The following is a 20,165-nucleotide window of genomic DNA, read 5'->3' on the forward strand; positions in this document are numbered from 1 at the left end:
TATAGTTCTTGGCCCAGCCCTAGAATCAGCCATTTCTCCATGGAGCTCTGGTTCCTTTTTCTTGCAGCGTGGTATTAGAAACTATTATCTGAGTATCCTCATTGCTACAAGGGTGTCATCGTTCCTGGGCTCAGGTAACACAGCAAGGTCTTCAGTTTCCTTTTTTTTTTTTGAGACAGAGTTTCACTCTTGTCACCCAGGCTGGACTGCAGTGGGGTGATCTCAGCTCACTGCAACCTCCGTCTCCCAGGTTCAAGTGATTCTCCTGCCTCAGTCTCCCAAGTAGCTGGCATTACAGGTGCCTGCCACCACATCTGGCTAATTTTTTGTATTTTTAGTAGAGATGGGGTTTCATCATGTTGGCCAGGCTGGTCTCAAACTCCAGACCTCAGGTAATCCACCCACCTGGGCCTTCCAAAGTGCTGGGATTACAGGCATAAGCCACTGCACCCAGCGTCTTCAGTGTTTTTTTTAAAATTATAAAATATGGCTATTCCATCTGCTTGCAGGTGTGTTACAAGGCAAGGGGCAGGTGCCAAATAAATGATACCAATTATAGTCCAGACCCCTCTTTTCACCACTGTGGAAACTAAAGCTCAGACAGGATCTGCAGAAAACTTCTGTAAAGAGTCACAGGGCACGGATGAAGGTAGGTGCTGGGATTGCAGGGGTCTTCCAACTTCAGCAGCGACGACCGCAATTTGTCCTTTGTCATATGCTCTGTAACTCCAGTGTCAGCTTTAGGGTGATGTTAGTCTTGCAAAATGTGTGGGATAGCATTCCATCTTTTTCTTTGCTCTGTAGTTTATGCTGGATGAGATTTATCCTTTCCTTGAAGGTTTGTTGGAACTCTTGTTTAAAACCAGTGGGACCTGGTGCCTTTTTTGGTGGGGGCACTAAAAACGCACTTCCTCCTTAATGATTTAACAAATTTTCATGATCTTTGGTTTGTTGTATTTATTTTTTATTTCCACTTGGGCTAATTTCAGTAATTTGTGTCTTCTTGAAAAGTGTCAATCTCACCTAGATTTTCAAATTCATTGGTAAAACAGTGTACCTGGCGTTCTTGTAATTAAAAGAAACAACCTCCCCTGAATTTTAGTAATGTCCACCCTTTCATTCTGGATGTTGTTTATTGATCTCTCTCTGTCTTTTCCCCTTTGATTAAGCTTGCTAAAGCCTTATCTATTTTAATGGTCTTTCCAATTATTCTTATGAATTTTCCTGTTTTTCTGACAAATGTCATTTAGGACTGTAAATGCCAATCTGGACTGCCCTTCTGCATCCCACAGGTATGATACTTAGTATTCTTTTTTTTTTTTTTTTTTTTTTTGAGTTGGAGTCTTGCTCTGACACCAAGGCTGGAGTGCAGTTGTGCAATCTCGGCTCACTGCAACCTCCACCTCCTGGGTTCAAGTGATTGTTCTGCCTCAGCCTCCTGAGTAGCTGGGACTACAGTGTGCACCACTATGCCTGGCTAATTTTTGTATTTTTGGTAGAGACGAGGTTTCCCCATCTTGGCGTCTGGTCTCGAACTCCTGACCTCAAGTGATCTGCCCCCCTCAGCCTCCCAAAGTGCTGGGATTACAGGCATGAGCCACCATCCCCAGCCGATACTTAGTATTACTGTTGTTGCACATTGCTGATCAGTAAACTCAGTGACAAATACTTATCAAAACCTGTTCTGATTAAGCTGGTGACAGCTGGGGTTTCTCAAACTCTCCTGCTGTGGTTAGATCCTATTACTTTTTGTTTTTGGCTGCTTGGAGACATGAATGCAGAAATTGTTGACAAACTTGCGTTAGAAAAATGACTTTCATCAGGGCCCCCATGAACTCCCTGGCTGCTCCTTCTCCTCTGGGGCAGGTATATTTTTTAAGTGAGATTGCTTAATGCTGCCTCCAGACTAGCCAGAGAGGAGTATACTCCCTGGGAGGGAAACCTTGGCCACATCTCTTGTCCTAAGTGTTTAACTAATCTTAAGAGCGCTAAAGAGGCTGTGGCCTGAATTGTATTAATGACCGTTGGGCAGGATGCTTTGGAGAGAGTTCGGTGTTAACACAGTGACATATTATTTTCCTGATAGCTCCTAAAGACCATAAATCACATGTTTAGCAACCAGGCTCTTGTGTCAGGCAAGCAGCCATGGCTGCCCTGATTTCAGCAACTTCTGAGTCTCTCCAGCATGGTCTTTCCTAAAGCCCTGGCTGCATCTTGAAACGCTCCCCTTCCAGCCTGCCAGAATGCCTGGCCATTCCTGTGTCAGGCTAGGGATACCTTTTGCCAAAGATCTTTAGGGTCATCTTGTTTCTCCTGCAAGGCCCTTTCCTTATTTTATTTTTTGAGATGGAGTCTTGCTCTGTTGCCCAGGCTGGAGTGCAGTGGCGCTATCTTGGCTCACTGCAACCTCTGTCTCCCAGGCTCAGGCAATTCTCCTGCCTTAGCCTCCCTAGTAGCTGGGACTACAGTCATGCACCACCATGCCTGGCTAATATATATATATATATTTTTTATTTATTTATTTATTTATTTATTTTTTTTAAGTAGAGACGGGATTTCGCCACATTGGCTGGGCTGGTCTTGAACTCCTGACCTCAAGTGATCCACCCGTCTTGGTCTCTCAAAGTGCTGGGATTACAGGCATGAGCCACCATGATGGCTGGCCCCCTGAAAGACTCTTTTCTTCCATCCATTCAGTTGATCCATGTTCTCTACTTCCTAGTTCATCTCAAACTCTATTCTCCATGAAAGATAAACATCCTAGCAGAGAAGTCATTTGGCCTGGGATCAAATCTCCACATTCTTCTTACTAGCTGTGTGACCCTGGGAAAGGGATCTTTCTGGGCCTCAGTTTCCTCATCTGTAAAATGGAGATAGAAAAAAACCATCTCCTTTGCAGGGCTGCTGTGAGGATGCGGTGAGATGGTTCATGCGCAATGCCTGGTGCAAAAGAAGAGCTTGATATGTGTCAGCTGTCAGGCAAGTGAACCGTTCTGTGCCTCAGTTTCCCCATCTCTAACATGTGGATACATAACAGTACCTGCCTTCTGTGGTTGTTGTAAGGGTTAATGAATGGGTACAGACAAGCCCTTCAGTCACTGCCAGGCACACAGTCGCATGCAGGACACACTAGCTCCCATCGGGCTCGTGCTTGTTACTCTCACATGTGCACTCAGCATGTGGGAGTAACATGTCCTTTCTAGAAGGTACATTCAGATCCCTTGCACATTGCTTTGATCACCTCCAGGCGATTCATCCCCTCAGCGGGGAGTAAAGGATGCTGCCATATTCATGTGGTTGCTTGTTGCTGTTTGTGTGAGTTTTACTTTGCATAACGTGCTATGCAAACTCATAGCAATCTAATAATTCAATTTTTCATCTTACAAAGACATGAAAAATCTTGGCCAGGCGCGGTGGCTCACGCCTGTAATCCCAGCACTTTGGGAGGCTGAAGTGGGTGGATCACTTGAGGTCAGGAGTTTGAGACCAGCCTGGCCAACATGGTGAAACCCTGTCTCTACTAAAAATACAAAAATTAGCCAGGCATGGTGGCTTTAGGAGCTATCAGCTGGTGGTGCCAGCTACTCGGGAGGCTGAGGCATGAGAATCGCTTGAACCAGGGAGGTGGAGGTTGCAGTGAGCTGAGATCGCAGCACTACACTCCAGCCTGAGAGACAGAGCAAGACTCCATCTCAAAACACACACACACAAACACACACACACACACACACAACAAAATAAACAAAATCAGAAAAACCCAAAGAGATGAAAAATATTTGTCTTCTCCATGAACACTGGGACTTTCTCCTCCTCTTGGTGTCAGATCTTGGCTTTCTGCCACCACCTTTCTCAGTGACTCCAGCCCTCCCTTGCACTTCCTTTTCTTCCTTTGAGTCCACTGTCTGCGGCACTGCACGAGTTCCTAGATTCTTACTGGGAATCCTTTTTCTCAAACCAGACAGACTTCACTGTCCCTGGCAGAGGCAGCACAGCACCATGGGTAAGGGCAGGGTCTCTGGAGCCAGGCCACCTGGGTCTGAATATTGCCACTGCCAACTATGTGACTTGGGCTGTTCACTTAGCCACTCTCTGCCTCAGTTTCCCCATTTGTAAAATGGGCGTTATGAACTGAACGTTTGTGTCTCCTCCCAAAATTTATATGCTGACAATCTAACCTCCCTATGTGGCTGTATTTGGAGGTAGGGCCTCTAAGGAAGTAATTAAGGTTAAGTGAGGTCACAGGGTGGGGCCCTAACCCAATGGGATTGGTGTCTTTGTTAGAGGAGACACCAGACAGCTGTTTCTCTCTGGCTCTCTCTCCATGTACACGCACTGAGGAAAGGCTGGGTGAAGACGCAGCAAAAATGCAGCCATCTGCAAGCCAAGAAGAGGGCCCTCACCAGAAACCAACTTTGCCAGCACCTGGATCATGGACTTCCAGCCTGCAGAACTGTGAGAAAGGAAATTTCTGTTGTGTAAGCCACCCGCTCTGTGGTATTTTATTATGACAGACTGAGCAGACTAGTATAATGGGGATAATAATAGGATTAAATAAAGTAAAACATACAAGCCAACTAGAACAGTGCCTGGTATGTAGTGAGTGCTCAGTAAATGTCAGTTATTATTGAGATCTGGTTCAGAGGAAGAAGTGGAAAGTCAGCCAAGTTAAATACCTCCCTTTCAAGGTCTTAGAGCTCAGAAGAATCGGGGTCAGAATTGGAACTTAGGTCCTCTGATCCCAAATAGCATCTCACTCCTTCCACGGTGCCAGGCCTCTTAGTGGATGGCACTCACCCCGGTAGAGCTGTGCTCCTTCATGCCGCACCTTCACGGATTTAGCCATAGAGGAGTTCCTCCCCGCTTTCACTAACTTCTCGGTCTTTTTTGCTTTTTGAGATAGACTCTTGCTCTGTCACCCAGGCTGGGGTGCAATGGTGTGATCACAGCTAGCTCACTGCAGCTTTAACCTCCCAGGCTCAATCCATCCTCTACCTCAGCCTCCCAAGTAGCCGGGACTATAGACACTCATCACGATGCCTGGCTAATTTTTTTTTTTTTTTTTTGTATTTTTTGAAGATGTGGGGTTTTGTCATGTTGCCCAGGCTGGTCTTAAACTCTTGTGCTCAAGTAATCCTCCCACCTCAGCCTCCCAAAGTGCTGGGATTACAGGCATGAGCAATTGCGCTTGGCCTCCTCATTTATCTTTACACTGATGCTCCTTCACAAACCTTTGCTTCATCCTGGGCATCATTACCTATGACATCACTGGTCTGATGTACTGGTCATTTTTCCCCTAAAACTTTGTACAAGACTGTCCAACATATTGGGTTGAGTGGTATTGCTGGCCCTGCCTCTAAAAGCAAACAGTGCTTTCCCTTCATGTGACAACCAACTACCCCAACCCCCAATTTCTTTCTTTTTGTTTTTGAGACAGAGTCTCAACTGTGTCACCCAGGCTGGAGTGAAGTGGTGCGATTTTGGCTCAATGCAATCTCTGCCTCCCACCCACCCCCAGTTTCTTTTTTTCTTTTCTTTTTTTTTTTTTTTTTTTTTTTTTTTTGAGACTGAGTCTTGCTCCATCACCCAGGCTGGAGTGCAGTGGTGTGATCTCGGCTCACTGCAACCACTGCCTCCCAGGTTCAAGTGATTCTCGTGCCTCAGCCTCCTGAGTAGATAGGATTACAGGCACCTGCTACCACACCCATCTAATTTTTGTATTTTTAGTAGAGATGGGGTTTCACCGTGTTGGCCAGGCTGGTCTCAAAGCCCTGACCTCAAGTGATCTGCCCACCTCAGCCTCCCAAAGTGCTGGGATTACAGGCGTGAGCCACCACTCCTGGCCCTACCACTAGTTTCTAAGGGTGGGGCTGCCCTCGGGTGGGAATGCTGCTCTAGTTAAACACACTGACACTAATGTGGATGAGAACATTCAGAATGCCGTCTCTCCGAGAAAAAAAAAATGGTACACTCCCCTGTCCTGCCAACACACAAATGACACTGCTAAGGAGCAGGGCTGGTAATTCACAATACAGGTGGTAGGAGGTATGTGTACAGTGTGGAGGAATAATCCAGGGCAAACATGCCAGACTAGAGGATCTAGCAAATGAGGAGAATGGGTCAGGGTCCAGGCACCCGGCTGAGGTTGCGGAACAAGAGACCAGGATTTGAGGAGAAGAAAATGCAGTAAATAGAAATTGAGGTCTGTAAAACAGGAGGTGAGAATTAAGTGCTGTGGCAGATTGCTAGTTTTTCATCCAGTACCTGTTCTCCCTACTTCCACAGTGATGGAATTTTTAGTAAGGCATGACTGCCCAGAATGAAGACTACAATTCCCAGCCTCCCTTGCTGGCCAATGGGATGTAAGTGCAAGTACTGTGTGGCGCTTCTGGGACAGTCTTTGAGAGCCTCCAGGTGCTGTCTGAAAAGGGAAAAGACAGTTCCTCTTTGCCCCTTCCTCCATTCTGATATCTGGAACTGAAATGTCACTATCTTGGACCATGAGGGCAAGAGAGACACTTGAGGGTTGGTGAAGGTGCAAGCTGGCAGGAATCTGAGCTGTTTGTTGAGAGGAGTTCCCTGGATTGCTAACCTCTAGAGTTCTGCAGATAAGAGATAAACATCCTGTTCCGTGTGGACCACATTAACCTACTTAATTTCTAATAAAGTCAAAGGCACATAAACAAAGTCAGTTTCCTGAAAGTTAGAAATTCCAGAAGGCAGTTGTTACCATGGATGGGGTTGTAGGGCAAGATCATCAACAGTCAAGAAACAACGATTTACTGATCACCTAATACGTGCCAGTTATAGCAGTGAGCACAGCGGACATGTTCTCTGCCCTCCTGGAACACACAGCTGGCAGGGAACACAGAATTCACATCAATTCTTTCAAACAATTAATGAAATGGTTACAAAGAGTACAAAATGTACCGCATAAGTATGAGGCATCCTGGGAGCATATGATGGCAGAATCTAACCTTTTGAGGGGAATCAGGTAAGACTTCACTAAGGACATGGCACTGGTTCAGAGATTTAAGAGGTGCATAGGAACTGGCGAGGCCTTGGACCTTGAGAACAAGAGGAGGGGAGAATGGTGTGGGGAAGTGTGTTCTATACAGAGGGCATGGCGTGGGCAGAATCTTAAGGTAGTGGGGAGCATGGATGTTCAAGGAATTTAAAAAAGCCCATTGGATCTGGAGTGGAGCAAATGATGAAAAGAGTAGGAGAAAAAGAGTCTGGAGAGGCAGGTGGGGTCAGTCCATAATAGTTCACTGAAGAGCTTTTTTTTTTTTTTTTTTTTTTGAGATGGAGTCTCACTCTGTTGCCCAGGCTGGAGTGCAGAGGTGTGATCTTGTCTCACTGCAACCTCTGCCTCCTGGTTTCAATCGATTTTCCTGCCTCAGCCTCCCGAGTAGCTGGGATTACAGGCGCCCACCATGATGACCTGCTAGTTTTTGTATTTTTAGTAGAGACAGGGTTTTGCCATGTTGGCCAGGCTGGTCATGAACTCCTGACCTCAAGTGATACACCTGCTTCGACCTTCCAAAGTGCTGGGATTACAGGCGTGAACCACTGTGCCCAGCCTACTGAAGAGTTTTAAGCAGAAGGTGACATGTTCAGCTTTCCTTTTCACCTCTCTGGCTACTGTGATGAAAACTGAGGAAAGGTGTCAGGCTGAGACTGCCAGCTGACCCTCAATACTCACTTCACTTCCCCTCTTTATCTATAGTAGCAGTTTTTATTGGCACGTGACTGCCCAGAATAAAGACTACATTTCCCAGGCTCCCTTGCAGGAAGGTGTGGCCAAGTGACTACGTTAAGGCCAAGGGGGTGTGAGCAGAAGAGATAACTGCAACCGCTGGGTGGTGCCCTTCTCTGTCTCTGCCTCCTTCTTTCCCCTGCTGCCTGGAATGTGCCTGGAATCGGTGGCTCATGCCTGTAATCCCAGCACTTTGATAGCCCAAGGCGGGAGGATTCCTTGAGACCAGCCTGGGTAGCATAGGAGACTCCATCTCTACAGAAAATAAAAATATTAGCAGAGCGTGGTGACGCCTGCCTATAGTCCCAGCTACTCAGGAGGCTGAGGTGGGAGGATGGCTTGAGCCCGGGAGGTTGAGGCTGCAGTGAGCCATGATCATGCTACTGCACTCCAGCTTGGGTGACAGAGGTGACAGAGTAAGACCCTGTCTTTCGGGGGGTGGGGGGAAAGGAAGCCGCTGTGCCTGGGCTTCTGGCATGGAAGAGTTGCCTTTCTGGCCCCAAACTGTTCACATTTCACATTTCCTCATGAGAGAGAAACAGATTTGTGTTGTACTTAAGCCTCTTTATTTTGATGAGCTTGTATCCTAATTCATAGACAGCAGGGAGTCAGTGAGAAGGCGGTGACGGAATCCAGGAGAAAGATGATGGTGACTTAGACCACAGAGGTAATGGCAAGGGGAGTGAAGAGAAGCGGACAGGGGCCGGGACCAGAGAATGCAGCAGAAACGCAGGCAAGGCAGGATGACGCCAGGTGCCTCCAACCTCAGCCGCTGCTGTACGACCATTGACTTCCTGGCCAGAAGCATTAATTCCACCCTCCTGGGGCCAAACTGTTTGCCTCCCTCTTACTACTGCCCTCACTATGCCAGCCCCTGGACATCTTCAGGGGCCAGCACCTCACTCAGGCACACCTCCTGGCTTCCAGAGGACATGCTGACATTGACAGATTGCCTGCTAAGGCAAGGGAGAGCAAGGAAGGCCCCCTCCTCAGTCCTGCTGCATCTTGCCTGCAAATCTTGTGTGTGTGTGTGTGTGTGTGTGTATGTATTTATTTACTTATTTTGAGATGGAGTCTCGCTCTGTTGCCCAGTCTGGACTGCAGTGGTGTGATCTCGGCTCACTGCAACCTCTGCCTCCTGGTTTCAAGCAATTCTGCTGCCTCAGCCACCCAAGTAACTGAGATTACAGGTGCATGCCACCCTGCTCGGCTTTTTTTTTTTTTTTTTGTATTTTTAGTAGAGATGGGGTTTTGCCATGTTGGCGAGGCTGGTCTTGAACTCCTGACCACAAATGATCCACTGTCTCAGCCTCCCAAAGTGCTAGGATTACAGGCATGAGCCATCGTGCCTGGCCCAAACTTGTGTTCTTTTAATATACACCAAGAAGAATGGGATGCCCAGCAGGCAGGGGGTACCTAAGACAGTTCTTGCCAACACACCTGCCATTTTAAACCAAGAGGATGGGGGCTGTTACAATCTTTAGGGCCACCAAACGCCATGGATGTGGATAGCAAATCGCCAGAGAGTTTCAGTGGTGTTATGAGCTGATAATGAAAATCTGCAACTGGAGAGTCAGCCTATCTTCTCTGTCTACTTTAGATCCCTTTTCTTCTGGCTTTATATCTATTTATGATGCCTTTGTTTATAGTTACCTTTGCTTGTTAACTTCTTTTTCATGCCTGAACTAAATGTCCCCTTGCTGAAATTTGGAATCATCTTTAATCACACTGCCTATAAAATTTCAGCCATTCAACATGAGTCTAGCTTTTAAATGTATTTTCAATTAAAGTTGTGATATCTCAAAACATAAATAATACTTGTTTTTTTTTTGTTTTTTGGAGATGGAGTCTCCCTCTATTGCCCAGGCTGGAGTGCAGTAGCACAGTCTCGGCTGCCAGGCCTCCCCATTCTCTTCTTCTCACAGGGCAGGGCTGAACAGTATCTCCTCCTGGCTGCATCTGAGCCCAGAAGTCAAAACCTGAGGAGTCCCCGCTTGGCTGGGACAGAGGCCGCAGACCTAGGTCCAGCTCTGACTTGACAGTGGCAGAGCCCTGGGAAGTGGAGCTTGGGGGCTTCCCATGAACGGCTTTCAGAGTGAGTGCAGCAGCGTGGGGCCGGAGGACAGCTTTGACAGATCTTGAGCAGGTGCTTGAATTTTAACCGAACTTCCACCCTTACCCATGACCCAGGTGACATTTCAGAGGAGGGTTCACCTGCCCTGCAAAGTAAGAGCTGCAAAATCAGCAGCTCTTGCACAAAGGCAAGGTGGCAGGGAGTGGGGGAAGGAGCTGTCGATATTTATGCCCAAGCTGCAGCAGTTGGCTGGGACCCAGGCCTGGTCTGCTCATGACTGTCATCATCTTTGTCATATTTCTGTGTTGCCTATACTTTTATAAAATGATTGTAAAATTAGGGGTTGGCAAGCTAGTTATAGTTTTCTAATTCACAGTAAAATAAATATGTAGCAATTAAACAATTTGCCCTGGTACCATAGAACCCCCACTTGTCTATCCCCAGGGACACACATAGCCCCCGTAGCCCCCTGGTGGAAAGGCCCCCACATTGGGCAGGTATGCCAGGCTCTGTGCTGACTGCTTTCACATAGCTCCATCCTTACAACCCTAGACGGTGGGGGATTTTCTTCCACCCATTTAACAGATGAGCAAACTGAGGCTCAGAGGGATGGAGAGACTTGCCCAGGTTAGGAGATGGTGGAGCCAGGACTCAACAGCAGATGGAACTGATTAGAAGCCTTTTGTCCTCAACTTGGGACATGCATGCAGAATATCCTAAGATACAGCTGCATGTGGCACCTTCTGTGACCCGGACCATTATTATTATTATTATTTTTTTGAGACAGAGTCTCGCTGTCGCCCAGGCTGGAGTGCAGTGGGGGCGATTTCTGCTCACTGCAGCTTCTGCCTCCTGGGTTCCAGCGATTCTCCTGCCCTAGCCTCCTGGGTAGCTGGGATTACAGGTGCCTGCTACCACACCTGGCTAATTTTTGTATTTTTAGTAAAGATGGGGTTTCACCATGTTGGCCAGGCTGGTCTCGAACTCCTGACCTCAAGTGATCCACCTGCCTTGGCCTCCCAAAGTGTTAGGACTACAGGCGTGAGCCACTGCACCAGGCCAATCCTGGACCATTCTTTAAACCCCACGGATTCTTTCCCCTGGGAGTCTGGAAGTTGCTGATTTAATGCAGATACCTGCTTCAATCCTTGTCCTCTGAAGTCTGTTCTCCACCAGGCAGCCAGAGGCAGCTTCTGAACCAAAGTCACATCATGTTGTTCCAAACCCTCCGATGGCTTTTGTCACCCTTGGCTGTTACCCAAAGCCTTACGATGGCCCAAAGGCGTCACCCTCATTGCCCACCGCAATTCTTCCTGTTCCCTCTGCTTCTGTCTTGCTGGTTTCCTCCCAGTTTCTGGAGCCCACCAACTCTAATCATGCCTTGGCCTTTGCACAGTGCTTCTCTCTATCTGGAACACTCTTCACCCAGTTATCGGCATGGCCTCCTCCTCCACCTCCTTCAGGTCTTTGCTCAAAAGTCAGAAGAGCCTGGGCGCAGTGGCTCACACCTGTAATCCCAGTACTTTGGTACTTTGGGAGGTTGAGGAGGGTGGATCACTTGAGGTCAGGAATTCGAGACCACCCTGCCCAACAAGGTGAAGCCCTGTCTCTACTAAAAATACAAAAATTAGCTGGACATGGTGGCGTGTGCCTGTAATCTCAACTACTTGGGAGGCTGAGGCAGGAGAATCACTTGAACCCAGGAGGCAGAGGTTGCAGTGAGACAAGATCGTACCACGGCACCTCTAGCCTGGACAACAGAGTGAGACTGTCTCAAAAAAAAAAAAAAAAAAAAAAAAAAGTCAGAGGAGCCTCTCCTGGATATAACAAGTAAAAACCACAAAACAAAAGCCCCGGTGGCAGCCTCCTCCCTGACTCTCTTGGTCTCTCTTCAGAGCACTTTGCTCTGACATTATACTTTGCATTCCATTGTTTATGGTCAGCCTCCAGAACTGGAAGGTCAATGCCTTGTAGGCATGAGTCTTGCTGTGTTTGGTTTGCTGCTGAATCCACAGCATTCCATTAGGGCCTGGCAAATGGTAAGCTCTTCATGAAGCACTGCTGGACGCGGGAAGGAACTCCCTTACGGGTGGTACTACAGGCTTGGAGAACAAAGGCTTCTGGCTTTGCCCGGCCTTGAGCACGCCTCTTCCTGGTCCACACAGCTTCCCTGGGCAGCTACAGAAGGCTGTGCTTTAGATTTTGACAGGGACTGCCTTGCACCAACAAACAATATGCTTTCACTTGTGTGAATTTTAACCTCATCATCGTATAACATGGTTTCAATTCTGCTGAGGTGCCCTGGGGGCTTCTGGCACTGGGACAGTTTCCAAATAAATTTAGAAAATAAAAACAAACTGGCTTCCCTAAGTAGCTCCAGCTGGTAATTAAGATCCTCCTTCCAGAGGTGCAACTTCGATTTCGGGGGCCAGAGAGAAACAGCAGAGTGGGGCAAGACTCTGAAGACATCATCCTGAAATACACACAAATCCCGCAAAATACCTGGCTTTGAGCCGCAGGTTCAACCAAGATCCACAAGGCACCTATTCCATGCCTGGTGTTGTTACTGCAGTGGAGGTTCAAACTCATGTATCTGCTGGCCGATCTGGCATCTTCACCAGGGTGTCTCAGACATCTCAAACCCTATGTACCCCAGACAGGGGGATGTTTTGCCCATCTCAGTGAAGGACAACACATCCTGGTCAGATCAAGCCCAGGAGTCCTTGCCACCTGTCTCTCCCTCAACCTCCACATCTAGTCTATCAGCAAGTCCTCTTGGCTTCATCTCACCCTCAAGTCTGCGTCTTCCTACCACCTGGATCCAGTCCATTTTCTTCTCTTGCTTGGACTATTGCAGTAGCCTCTTGGCTGGTCTCCCTGCCTCCACATTTCTTTTTTTACTTTTTTTTTTTTTTTTTAAGATGGAGTTTCACTGTGTCGCCCAGGCTGGAGTACAGTGGCTTGATCTCAGCTCACTGCAACCTCTGCCTCCTGGGTTCAAGTGATTCTCCTGCCTCAGCCTCCTGAGTAGCTGGGATTACAGGCGCCCGCCACCACACCTGGCTAATATTTTTGTATTTTTAGTAGAGACGGGGTTTCATCATGTTGGCCAGGCTGGTCTTGAACTCCTGACTTCAAGTGATCCGCCCACCTCGGCCTCCCAAAGTGCTGGGATTACAGGTGTGAGCCACCATGCCCAGCCCACATTTCTCCTCTGACTGCACATTCTCCATACAGCAGCCAGAGAGGTCTTTTTAACACACAACCCAGACCATGTGGCTTTTCCTGCTTAATACTAGCTTGCCCCAGGGATGTCCAAGGCACTTAGAATGAGCTTGGATTGCTGTAATATCTCCTGCCCCAGGCTCATCTACCCTGGCCGCCTCCATACTTTTACTCCTGCACTACGGCCCCCATGCCTTCTCTCTGATCCCACAGGGCTTCATGCTTGTTTTCACTCAGGACCTTTGCACTTGCTGTTCCCGCCCCACTGCCCCTGATCTCCATCTGGCTGCCTGCTTGTCATCCTTTGGTTCAAGTGTTACTGCCTTAGCCTTCCCTGGACCGGCACCCTCAAGAAGGCTACCCCCCCACCCTCCTCCATCTCCTGTCACTTGCTCTCACATCTGATTATTTTATTTTCTTCATATCCTTTTCATTATCATAAATGGTCTTGTTTATGGATTTGTTTGGTTGTGTACTGCCTGGGCCCTGGAGATTCAGGGTCAATCAGACAGAGGGTTCCCTGTTCTCACAGAAGTGGGGGCAATAAACAAGAATGAAAACAACCCTGGACTTATCAACTACAAGGGCCAATAATTTCCACTTTTGGTTAAAGCGAGTTGGGTTTTGATCTTTGCAATTGGCCGAGTCTCTACTGCATTAGGCTCCAAAAATACTCACTGAATTCAACGGCCATAGTTTTTTTTGTTTGTTTGTTTTTTCTCTCTTGTGTCCTTTGAGCCATAGATGTCATCATGAAGCGAGCCTGAACTTTGCTTTTGAATAGAGACAGTCCCAAGCCTTGAAGCCAATGGTATTTATCCTCCATTGCTCCAAAGCTCTCTTTCTTCCTCAAGTTTCTACCTAGTTCTGCTCTTTGAAACAGATGTCGGGCAGAGAATACCAATTCCATTTTATAGATGTGAAGACTGAGGCCCAAGAGGCTTACAAAGATTGGATAAAACACAAGATTGATTATTTCAGCAAGGATTCCTCTCTCTGGAACTCTAGCCTGCAGACTAGAAAGAAAAATCTGTATGCTTTCCTAATGATAAATATTAGTAGTGCCTTGGGCTAGCCAAGATGGATTTGAAATCCATAACCTTTATATTTCTACTTCACAGTTTAATCCCCAGGGATATTCTAGATATCAGGAAAAAATATTCCTACTAAGAGAAATAGAATTGCTCTTTTGTAAACAGTTTTATTTTAGGTTGCCTTTATTTTTCTTTTCTTTTCTTTTTTTTTTTTTTTTGACGGAGTCTTGCTCTGTTGCCAGGCTGGAGTGCAGTGGCGCGATCTCTGCTCACTGCAAGCTCCGCCTCCCGGGTTCATGCCATTCTCCTGCCTCAGCCTCCCGAGTAGCTGGGACTAAAAGTGCCTGCCACCATGCCCGGCTAATTTTTGTATTTTTAGTAGAGACGGGGTTTTGCCATGTTAGCCAGGATGGTCTCGATCTCCTGATCTTGTGATCCACCTGCCTCGGCCTCCCAAAGTGCTGGGATTACAGGCGTGAGCCACCACGCCCAGCTGGTTGCCTTTATTTTTCAATCTGTTGAACCAATAAGGTGAACATAATTTACAAAGCCAGAAGATTTCCATACTGATCCTTTTATCAGCCAAAACCCCTTCTTCACGTTGGAGAAAGTTGCTTGCTCTTTCATTAGAGGGAAGTAACTCATTGTATTTCCCTCTTTACTTTGGCTACCAGGAAGTGATACACTCTGAACTTGATTGCAATAGTTAGCCTGAGCCTGGATTTTTTTTGTACAATGTCTTACCCTTATTCATGACATAGCTTTGCTTCCCTTTGCCTTTGTGTTACTAGTTCTAGTTTAAATATGTTTCCCATTCGAAATCCTTTCTGACATAGGCTGGGTATAAACAAATGAATTCAATTTATTTTTGAAGCTGCTCTCCTGCTTTTTTCCCTACCTCCCTTGGATCTTGCTTATGGGCTCAGGAGCAGATACTGCAAGTAAGCATATTCCCACTGCTCACTCTCACTCTTTATCCTTACAAAACATGCTTTCAGGGGAATGTAAATTGTTTTTAAAAGCTTCCATCCTGGGCCACTGCTAATTATTACTGACCCAGGAGGATCTGTACTAATTTGCCTTAATAAACTTATGAAATAGCAAATTTCAGGAGGAAGAAGCGACATAGCCATTATTGGATTAGTAGAACTGCCAGTGGACACTGCCACTGGACCAGAGAAGAGCCCGTTAACTGCACAGGAAAGCCAGGGAGATAATTGAGCTAAGTGTGTTTCCAATAAACCATCACCGGCCACAGTTTTGGGCCTTTTGGGGGGTTGTTAGCAAAAGTTTCAAGCTTCTAAAAGAAAAAGGAAAAAAAAAAAAAAAAAAAGAAAGGAAAGGCAGCATCCTTCTTCCCATAAACTAGATGCAGGTGATTAAACATGGCAAATATTAAATGAAATCAGCAACCACAAACCTCCAGGTCATTGAAGAACAGATGTGTATCTGCAAGGTTGAAGATCATTTCTTCCATCATAAGGCCGATGCGCACGGACGTCGTGGTGTCCTGTGAGGCAGAGAAGGGGAAAATCACATGCGAGCGGAGCCTGAGGAATCTTAGCTACCCTTTTGGTCCCATCCCACTGCTGAAAAGCAGTTTTGGTTTTTCGTCATCTGCTCGGCTCATGCGTGGCCTAAAATGTGTCTCTGTGTGAGGCTGGTGTGAGATCATGTTGTACAGCTTCCAGGATCTCACTTCTAGTTTTCACCATTTCTTTTTACCCTCTCCAGTATTTAAATCTCCTGGAAAATGACCATGGGATTGCACTGAACAGTGTTCAGTGTTGCAAGGACGTTTATCACAGATATGATATGGCTGTAATAAAAAAGGGCCTCCTGGCAAATGCATGTTTTCAGGGGTTCCCTCCAACATATTTTTGTTTTCAGGGAGGTCTGGAAGATTTCAGTATAAACTACTGGGAGAGTTGGGATGTTGAGTCTCTCTTTCCAACAATCCCTCTATGCACACTGCCTTACTCCCTCCTCTTGATATTTAAAAAAATCCCCGTTATCCAACAATAGAAGGTTAATGATAGAAACACACAAACACAAAGGCACTATGGTACATTCATAGGAGGGAAAACTAGGCAGCCATTATACAAATGAAGTCATTCTGGAGTTACTGATATGAAACTGTCATCAAGAGATACAGTACTAAGTAACAAAAGCAAACTGCAACACAGTATAACGTACGCATTTGCACACTTGTGCAATGAAAGTGCCTCCTTTCTGTATACATAGTGTGGTAGACTGTATTGCTGTTCACCCATATTTGGGGTCCCTCCCTGAGGTGCTTCTTCCCGCAAAAGGATGACACGTAGCAGGGGTTGACAAACTGCAGCCCCCACGCCAAACCTGGTCTGCTGCTTGTTTTTGTATGACTAATGAGTTAAGAATGGTTTTTACATTTTTTAAAAAATCAGTGTATTGTCTACACTGTACTACAAAGTCAGAGGTGAGTAGACTGTGTGTCCCACAAAGCCTAAAATACTTACCATCCAGCTGCTGACACATACCCTCCCTGTTCAATTCAGGTTATGATTGATTAATATTGGGAGGACATGAAGAGAACGTTTGCATATGTGTGATGGGGGTCAAGGGTGAGAAAAGAGAGCTCAATTCTTATATTTTGGGAAGCAAGAGATCATACCTACACCTGAAAAAACATACTTCTTGTATGTGCTACAAGAAGGAGCACATACGCATGTTACTTAGAAATTGGACCATGCAACTTGCTTTGGCCAGTGATATGTGGGCAAAAGTTATGTTTCACTTTTGATCAGAAGTTTTTAGGAGCCAGTGCACACTTCTCCATGCACTCTCTTTTCTCACTTCAGAAGGCTGTAAATATTCTGGATATTTATTCTGTTAGCCTGGAAGGCAGCTATGTTCACCAATGCCCACACATATTCTGTTGGCCTGGGTTCCAGAATAAAGACGATGTGGATCAGAGATACAGCTGACCACAATGGATATGTATCATAAATGAGAAGTAGATGAGATTTTGGGGATGTTTGTTACTGCAGCAATACCCTCACCTATCCTAACCGATACACATGGAAAATATGCAGCACGATGGTTTCCACCCCTGGATGCATATTGTAATGCTCTGAGAAGCCTTTAAAAATCCTGATGCCTAGGCTGGGTGCGGTGGCTCACGCTTGTAATCCCAGCACTTTGGGAGGCCGAGGCGGGCGGATCATGAGGTCAGGAGATCGAGACCATGATGAAACCCTGTCTCTACTAAAAATACAAAAAAATTAGCCGGTCGTGGTGGTGGGTGCCTGTAGTCTCAGCTACTCGGAGAGGCTGAGGCAGGAGAATGGCGTGAACCCGGGAGGCAGAGCTTGCAGTGAGCCGAGACTGCGCCACTGCACTCCAGCCTGGGCGACAGAGCGAGACCCCGTCTCAAAAAAAAAAAAAAAAAAAAAAAAAAAAAAAAAAAATCCTGATGCCCGGGCTGCTCTCCAGACCAATAAAATCAGAATTGCTGAGAGCAGGGTCCAGGCACCAAGAAGTTTAAAGCTCCCCAGGTGATTTCAATATGCAGTCAAGGTTAAGAACCACTAGTCTGATTTCAATATGCAGTCAAGGTTAAGAACCACTAGTCTAGAAGGATATAATACACACTGTTAATAATATTCCTGGCTAATATCTATGAAGTGCTTTCTCTGTGCCACTTTATAAGTATTAACTCATTTAATCCCCACAAAACTCTGTAAGGTGAACACGATTATTTTTCCATTGCTATGGTTTGGATGTGGTTTGTCCCTGCCACAACTTGTGTTGAAATTTGATCTCCAATGTGGCAGTGTTGGGAGGTAAGGCCTAGTAGGAGGTGTTTGGGTCATGAATAGATTAATGCCTTCCCAAGAGAGTCAGTGAATTCTCACTCTTTCAGGAATGGATTAGTTTCCAAGAGTGTGAGTTGTTGAAAGAGTTGACTTCCTCTCTCCCCATGTGATCTCTGCACACGTTGACTCCCCTTCCACTTTCCACCATGAGTGGAAGCAGCTTGAGGCCCTCATCAGATACAGCTGCCCAATCTTGAACTTGCCAACCCCCAGAATCATAAGTCAAATAAACTCCTTTTCTTTATAAATTATCCAGCCTCAGGTATTCTATTATAGCAACACGAAATGGACTAAAACACCCATTTTATAGATGAGAAAATGCAGGCACACAAAGGTTGGGCAACTTGTTCAAGGCCATACAAGCTAACAAATGCTGAGATTGGAACGTAGGTAATCTGGTGCTGGAACAACAGTGCTTCTGAGGACTCAAAGGCGCTGAGTTGGGAGAGGAGAGACAGAGGCCTTGTCCCCTTGCTCCATACAGTCCTTTTCCTGTTTAAATTTTTCACTGGAGGCTGTATTATTTCTATTATAAAAATAAATAATTAAGGACATAAACCCTTCTTGACCCTTAAAAAAAAAAAGAAAGAAAAAAATGCAGCTGGTGATCTCAGCTTCACATACACAACTGTGAAGAATCAGGCCCAGGAACACAGCCATTAGGCAAAACACTTCATCAAGGCCCTGAGAGCCAAAGCTTAGCACTCTTGGTCCTGGCTGGAAGTCGATGGGGCAGGGTACTCAGTGAAAAATGAAGAGCAAATGAGGAAAACAAACTTCCCAGGGCCTAGGAGGGAATCAGTGTGTGACCTGGGAAAAGGTTTTGCATTACTCATATCCAAAGCATTTCACCTCTGCACAATCACACACTCCTCTTTGACAGAGCAATTCGTGCACCTAATCACGGATTACCAACCCTCCACGTACTGGACAAGAAGCAAGAAGGAGCTGCCACCCAGACTGGTTTGCTGAAAGGATTTATTCTGAAAGATGCCACCTCCCAGGCCAACACACAGAGAAGGAAAAGTAATTATTGTATACCAAATGACTTCTCTGTGAAAAGTATTTATATAGTTGTAAGAAGGCAAATACCGCATATTGATAAAGCTCAAGTTATGATTGATTGATACTGGGAAGACATGAAGAGAAAGTTTGCATGTTTGTGATGGGGTCAAGGGTGAGAAAAGAGAGCTCAATTAGTATATTTTGGGAAGCCAGAGATCATGCCTACAATGGGGGAAAAATAGAGAATCAAGAAGTAGCACCTAAGGATGTTACTTAGAAATTTGGGGGTGAGGCTGGGTGCAGTGGCTCACACCTGTAATCCAGTGCTTTGGGAGGCCGAGGCGGGTAGATCATTTGAGGTCAGGAGTTTGAGACCAGCCTGACCAACATGGAGAAACCCTGTCTCCACTAAAAGTACAAAAATTAGCCAGGTGTGGTGGTGCATGCCTGTAATCCCAGCTATTCGGGAGGCTGAGGCAGGAGAATCGCTTGAACCCAGGAGGCGGAGGTTGTGGTGAGCCGAGATTGCACCACTGTACTCCAGCGTGGGCAACAAGAGTGAAACTCCGTACCAAAAAAATAAAATAAAAATAATTTGGAGGTTACATTTTTAAAAGCAGCAGCAAGAGTTGAAAGTTGTTGCCCCTGGGCAGGAAAAAAGGGTGGTGGGCAGTCACTGAGGACTGCTGTTTTCATATATATTCCTTTGTGGAACTATGAATATTAAACTATAGGCATATATTTCTTGGATTAAAAATTTAAAAATAATAGGCAACATACTCAGTAATTCCACTTTTCATTATCTATCCTACAGAAAATCTCATACACATGAGCAAGTGGACATATCAAAGATGTTCATTACAGAATTGTTAATAAATAGCAAAAGATTGGGAATAATTGAGCTATCACTTCAAAGGAGACTTGAAAAATGAAATGTGGTCTATCCATACAATGGGAAATGAAATTTCAATGGAAGGAAATGTACCAGATCTCCATGAATTAACAGGGACACATCAAAAAATACACTGGAGTGAAAAAAGTTTTCTGATTGCAGTATGTACTATGTACTGTATGTTATTACCATTTATTAGAGACACATAAAATGTTACTATATTTTCCATGTGAACTTATATATTTATACATATCTGAAAGACTATACACAAAAAGAAAGGCAGTTACTTCTAGAAGGCAGAGAGGAGGGAACAGGAATTAAA

The 20,165-nt window shown here is 45.9% G+C and overlaps 1 protein-coding gene across 2 annotated transcripts in view; it reads right to left on the minus strand.

Moving 5' to 3' along the window:
• Nucleotides 1–20,165, minus strand: part of EYA2 (EYA transcriptional coactivator and phosphatase 2) — a 296,749-nt gene that overhangs the window by 31,045 nt on the left and 245,539 nt on the right. For both annotated transcript variants that reach the window (XM_055266550.2, XM_063633402.1), the window contains one exon: nucleotides 15,510–15,599. In XM_055266550.2, the coding sequence (XP_055122525.1) occupies nucleotides 15,510–15,599 (90 nt within the window). The remainder of the gene's footprint in view (nucleotides 1–15,509; nucleotides 15,600–20,165) is intronic.

The sequence above is a fragment of the Symphalangus syndactylus genome, chromosome 24 (genome assembly GCF_028878055.3).
Source record: "Symphalangus syndactylus isolate Jambi chromosome 24, NHGRI_mSymSyn1-v2.1_pri, whole genome shotgun sequence".
NCBI lineage: Eukaryota > Metazoa > Chordata > Mammalia > Primates > Hylobatidae > Symphalangus > Symphalangus syndactylus.